The sequence below is a fragment of the Camelus ferus genome, chromosome 5, assembly GCF_009834535.1.
Source record: "Camelus ferus isolate YT-003-E chromosome 5, BCGSAC_Cfer_1.0, whole genome shotgun sequence".
Taxonomy (NCBI): Eukaryota; Metazoa; Chordata; class Mammalia; order Artiodactyla; family Camelidae; genus Camelus; species Camelus ferus.
The window spans coordinates 71,136,097-71,142,217 of record NC_045700.1 but is presented as its reverse complement, the minus strand read 5'-3'; the positions used below and the strand labels follow the sequence as shown (position 1 = coordinate 71,142,217).

The window sequence follows — 6,121 nt, the reverse complement described above, 5'->3', positions numbered from 1 at the left end:
CAGCTGTGGCTACTGAAGTCAGTTCCTGCCAGGGTGAACCATGTGGATGCTGATAGGAACAGGAAGCAAACAGGAGCAAATTTCTACCTCCTCCTCCATCCTTTCTGTTCCCCTCTACCACCTTCTATTGCCAGAGACTGAGAGGGAGCCTGGCAAATGAGAAGTGTGGTTTGCCAAGGCCTGGCCTTAAAGTGGAGTAGAGAAGTGTGGATTTGAAGTTGAAACACAGGAGCTTAATAATTAGCACAAGGCTATATTAATTTGTTGATACTGAAACATTCTTGTTCTCATGGAATAAACCCACTTTTTAATGTGTGCCAGTTACTGTCTCAACGCCAAGCCCCTCTCCTTTGCTGTGTGATGCTAGAACTCTGCAGATCACCTTTCTTCTTTGCTAGCTGACTTTTTAAACTTCTGTCAATAGAGGGTGATAGAAGGAGACGGAAAATCAGAAAGAGGGAAAAGGGACTCGCTCCTTCCTGGTTGCCTGCTTTTCCTGTCAGCATTGCCGCAGCAATGACATCGCACGTGGGGCAACCCTTGGCTCCAGTCATCAGTGGGTTTAGCACTCCCAGACCAGTACCACTTAGGCAGTGCCCCCTCACAGGCCTCAGGCCTGGCTCGGCAGGGAGCCTCGTCAGGCTTCTGAGGTATCAGCCCCATCCTCACCACACGCTGTCATTTGAGATCTAAGTTCCAGCTCCAAGAAGCCCTTTCCCTACCTCCTGAGGTTTCAGCAGCAGCTGAGTAGTGCCCTCCCCACAGACGTCTCTTCCAAGTTGCTAGGTTCTAATGATCTCAGTCTCTTCCTTTTTTTTTTTTTAAACCCCAGCAGGTTCCTGTTCATTGCTGGAGGGAATGCAAAACGATACAACCTTTCTAGAAAAGATTTTAACAATATCCAGCAAAATTACATATGCAGATGAAATCATATGACCCAGCAATCCCACGTTTAGGAAACTACCAAAACTGCTCTTGAAAAAATACAAATATTTCACTATGGTATGGTCTGTAATAGCAAAAAAATAAAAGAAAGGGGTTGGGGGGAATAACCTAGGTAACAATAGGGGGCAGCTAACTTGAAAGCCAACTGAAAATGAGAACTATCAAGTTGGTGACAGAGATACCTGACCTTAGAAAGCATTTTGAACTTGTGTCTTCACTAGGGTACACTCTAAGGATAAAAGAACTGTAAAGAAATCTTAAATTTTTATTCTCTAGTCTTATTGCTGCCATAATATTGATATGGTTATTTTGAAATAGATCTAAGGACAAGATAAAGCAATTATGTTAAGGCTTCAGAACCAAGATATTTGACATAAGAGAAAGATACAATTACAAAAATCCAAGAAGGTAAAAAAAAAATTGAACCTGAATGTCATCAAAGCTTTAGATCCACATGCAGGGCATAGGGAATACATAGGACGGAAGAACAAAGAACACCAGGGAGAAGCAACCAGCCGTATTCAAAATGTGGTTCATTATATTGGACAACTGACCTAGTGTCTTCAACATGTTAATAGTATTGAAATGGGGCAGTGGGCGAGGAGACTAGTCTAGATTTAAAAAGACTGAAGAGACAATAAGCACATACATCAAGCAGAAATCAAATACAAAAAGACTTTTTTTTAAAAGACACTGGGAATTTTGAAGATATTAAAATATTCTTTTTGTTATATTTGATAGTGGCTTTTTGGCTTAGGAAAAATTTTTTTAATGTATACTGAAGTATTTAGGGGTAAAATAATGTGTCTGACATTGGCTTTAAAATACTCCAGAAAAAACATGGCAAAACGTTGAACATTTTTAAAGCTCAGTGAGTGAGGTGTATGGGGATGCTAGTTGTATTCTTTCATGTACAAATTTTAGAAAGTTTCACAATAAAATGTATATGTTTATATAAATTAAATAACATGGGGAAATGTTCTAGGTATATTAAGAGAAATCTAAAGAAGAGTTTAATCCCATTTGAGTTTTTAAAAGGTGTTACAGTGCAGATTTCAAAAATGCAAAGATTGATCCAGAAGGTGGTAAATTCTAAGTTGTAGGCACGGGTGACTTATTTTTATGCTTTTCGATATTTTCTAATTTTTACTTTTAAAAAGTTTTTAGAGATGTTTTATAGCACGGTTGACACATCAGATAAACTGTGATTATTTACTGGGATAAACTATGAATAATGATAAAACTTTAAAAAGTAGTTTATCTCTATATCAAGGTAGCTCTTGATATAAAAACTAAAATAATTATTTCTGAAACTGTGAGATACAGTTGTAAAACCATCCGTTGTCCTAAAGCTCCTTTCCTGCAAAGCCGGAATGAATGTAATTGTTTACGAACTACTAAGAGCACAGGGCTGCAACAGGCGTGGTGGGAGGAGAGGTACAAAAATCCCACCGTTCCCAGCTGGAAAGCCATTTGAGATGTGTACTCATATAAGACGACCAAAGAGATGTCTGGGACGCGCAGTACCTGCTCAGAGGCGGGGGAGTGTGGCCCAGACGCCGCGCGCCGCAGGCGAGGAGATAAAGGTCTCAGCCAATGGTCTCAGCCAGAGGGAGCGGGGCGGTGACGTCCGATATCTCGGGGAGAGTTTTCCTGGCCAGGCGCTCACGGGACTTTGGATCTGATTTGAGACTTTCTCCCTCGGGGGTGGTTGGACGTGAGGCTCCTGCAGCCCGTTCTCCCTCGCCCGGTCAGCGTCGCCGGATCCCAGGTGCCGGCGACTCCTCCTCGGGACCCTCGGACCCCGAGCCCCCGTCGTGGGACCCGCGGGCCGCCACCATGGACCAGGCGGCAGAGCTGCTCTTCTACGTGAACGGCCGCAAGGTGAGCTCGCCCTCGGCGGCCCCGCCGGGCCTCCTCGGTGCTCCAGCACCGTGCACCCACCGGGCCCTGCGGTGCACGCCAGTTTGCCTGTGCGCCACCACCTGCACCCTCGGGGCACGGAAAAGATGCGGTTTCAGGGACAGCCCTGGATCTTTGGGCCCCCGCCTTCCTGATGTTCCTTTCCCTTCCCCTTCCAAGACGCACACGCTGATAATCAACCTCCCCCGTTCCCCGCTCCCACCCCGACGCATGAAGAAAAAACAAAACAAAACAAAAACAAAAACAAACAAAAAAAGACCAAGAAGAGAAGTGGCTGTTATTACTCATCAAAGTCAGCACTCCCAAATCTTCCCTCCCTCAACCCCACTCACAAACGGAACCGTCTTTCACTGGGCCTCAGCTCTCCGGTGTGTTTGGACGAGCAGAGAGCAGTTTGGAGTCGGGACAGGAACACAGAGATGAGCTGAGACCCCTCACTCCCATGTTTCCCAGGTGACGAAACTGTGACTTTCCAAAGTCACAGAGTTCCTGGCAAAGCTGAGCCAACACCCGGCTTTGGGGACTCGAAGGTCCTGACTGGGCCCACTGCTGGCGGGGCGTCTGTCCTCTCAGAAGCCAGGCTCGCTCTGCAGATCCTCTGGGACAGTTCCAGGCAATGTCCGATGTTTGGGGCAGCAAAGCCCCCTCGGAATCCTTTAAAACACCCCCACAGACGTGGCCAGAGACTCTGCTCACTCAGTATTGTCCCAGCCTATTCCCCCTACTTCGCAAGGGGGAAACCGAGGCAGGAAGGGTGAAAGGCTTCCTTAAGAGCAGACAAAGGAGCCAGGGCGGTGGTAGCTGCCTTTCACGTGCCAGCGCCCTCAGAGCCGCCTGACCCCTGCTTCTGGGTCCGGGACAGCCTGACTTTCCCAGACTGGCACGGGGCTGCCAGAAAGCTCAGGAAGGTCGAGCATCAGGGCTCCTCACTTGTGAGGCCCCTTCTAATTTGGAATTTAGGTTTTGTATTCTTTTTCTTAAAGAGTTCTCCCTCTCCCAAACTGTGCAAGTTCCAGGCCCGGTAAAGACTTCCTCAGTCGCTGCTGCCTGGGTTCCACACTGTGTAAGATGAGCTTGTTTGTCCTGAGCTGTGTTGGGGGCTATTAGGACCCCCCTCAAAGAACTGCTCTGAGAGTGGACTGTGACAATGGGGTGAAGTGATCATACTGTGTCATTTTTTTTCTTCTTCTGCGTAACTGAATGGTACAGTAGACACAACTCTGGCATTTTCATTTGGACAAACAAGGATTCAATTCCAGCTCTTATTCTTACGGAGAAAACCTAACTTAGCCTCAGTTCCTCTGTTAAAAGGAGATAATACTACTTCCTTCACAACAAATGATAGTGAGTTTTTAATCCATTCATTTAAGGGCCTACTATATATGCCAGAGTTCCAGTGCCCTCACGGGACACAACGGAGCACAGAAATGACCAAGTCCCTGCCTGCATGCAGTTTACATCGTGCTGGGGAGACAGATGACAAGCATATAAATGAATGGAAATGTAAAATGTCAGGCGGTGATAAGTTCTAGGGTAAAGCAGAGGGAGGGGATGGAGCGTGGGCAGGTGCTTCAGGGGTGGGTGTTTAAGTCTCTCTGAGAGGCTGACAAATGTGGTGACTAGTGTGAAGTAAGGAGCAGACACCTGAGGGAAGAATGTTCCAGACTAAGGGATTGAAGGTGTAAAGATCCTCAGACATGAGGATATCTGTGCTCTGGGGCGGGGTGGGGGGAGATAGCACGGAGGCCGGTGGGGCTGCAGATGAGGCCAGGGCCAGGTGACTAGGCTTTGCAGGCGATGGTAACAGTTTGGTTAAATGAGGAAATGGGTGTTTGAGTCTAGTTTCTTCTCCCTCTCCTCCTTCCCCTGCTCCCAAACAAATGTTAGTGGAATTTTTAACATAATGACTAACAATAGTTTGTGCTCTGTTGATTTTTTTTTTAAAATGGATAAACTTGTTCTTATCTATGGGTTTGTTTTAGCTATGTGCCAAATATCATGTGATCATTTGGAAAGTACACCCTAGAGATATCGATTTGTTTTGGCAATTACCCTGTTGCAAGAAAGTGTTACCCGTAACCTTTCCTGCCCCTCCCTTTCAAATTCTGTTAGGTGTGTGCCTCAATCCCAGCAAGCAAGCCTGACTGCCACATGGATGCAATTCAAGTCTCTGTTTCAGAGGATGAGGGGATGTTGAGAAAAGTGAGAGAGAGAGAAAAACAAAAACAAAAAACCACCAGGAAAGAGGGACCTTGTAGTCAAACATAACCTCTGGGATTCAAATCTTGCCCTTGAAAGGAAGCTTAGAAGCCACTTAGGAGACTCTGGATGATGTGATTGACCTCCGGTCTGTACTTTGTGCAAAATCCTCGCAAGTCACCATAAGATGTCATTGGGCAGGGGCTCAGGCCATGCATGCTGGTCAGAGATCTAGTTGCAGAGAGATTTCTGAAATCTTACTTTCTCCGCTAGGAGCCCCCAGAGCAAGTGGCCCTGTTAACATGGAGTTTGAGGGACGAAGAGCCCATGAATAAATTATACCCTAGATGCCACTCTCAAACACAGGTCAGGAACTGAAGTGTGTCATTCTACGAGGCAGCAAGGTATAGAGATCAAAGCTGTGGGTTTTGGAACTAGTTAGGCGTGAATTTGAGTCCTGTGCTGCCTGCTCTGCCACTTTGCAGCTCTGGGGTCTCCAGCAAGTTGCTTAATGTCTCTGAGCCTCAGTTTTCCCCTCTGCAAATTGAGACTAATAACAGCACCTTCCCCCATGGATTTGGAGTGAAGATTAAATTCCATGGAGAGTGGCTAGCAAGGTGCTTGGCACACAGTAAGCACTTGATATGTGGAAATGATTGTTTATATCTGGATTGGGAAATAATTCACTTCATGTGTGGGTAGAGCCAAAACCAGCCCAGAAGTGTCAGGCGGGCTAAAAAGCAGTCATCAAGCATTATTTACTCAACAAATGTAGGGTCTTGTTGTTAGTTTAGGAATCTGGAAATAGCTGTCCCTTGGCTAGTGTTTCCTGGGGTTTGGGTTTGCAGGGCTGAGAGGAAATTTCTGGGCTGCCAGGATGGCTATAATAAGTCAGAGAAAACTGGAGAAGGATAGGTGGAGATGGCTAGGCAGGAAGAACCAACAATTCAAGTGAATTTTAAAGCAACCAGGAGCTCAAGCTGAAGTGTCCTCGCTGGTTGTCCCCTCAGGCCTCTGTCCCTGTTCTAAGGCCGCTGGGGGCATGATCCTTCTC

At 46.4% G+C, this 6,121-nt stretch overlaps 1 protein-coding gene across 1 annotated transcript in view; it reads left to right on the top strand.

Moving 5' to 3' along the window:
• The first annotated feature begins 2,544 nt into the window (after nt 1–2,544).
• Nucleotides 2,545–6,121, top strand: part of LOC102511500 (aldehyde oxidase 1) — a 68,819-nt gene continuing 65,242 nt past the window's right edge. The window contains exon 1 of the mRNA XM_032480094.1: nt 2,545–2,829. Coding sequence (XP_032335985.1) covers nt 2,785–2,829 — 45 coding nt within the window. The 5' untranslated portion in view covers nt 2,545–2,784. The remainder of the gene's footprint in view (nt 2,830–6,121) is intronic.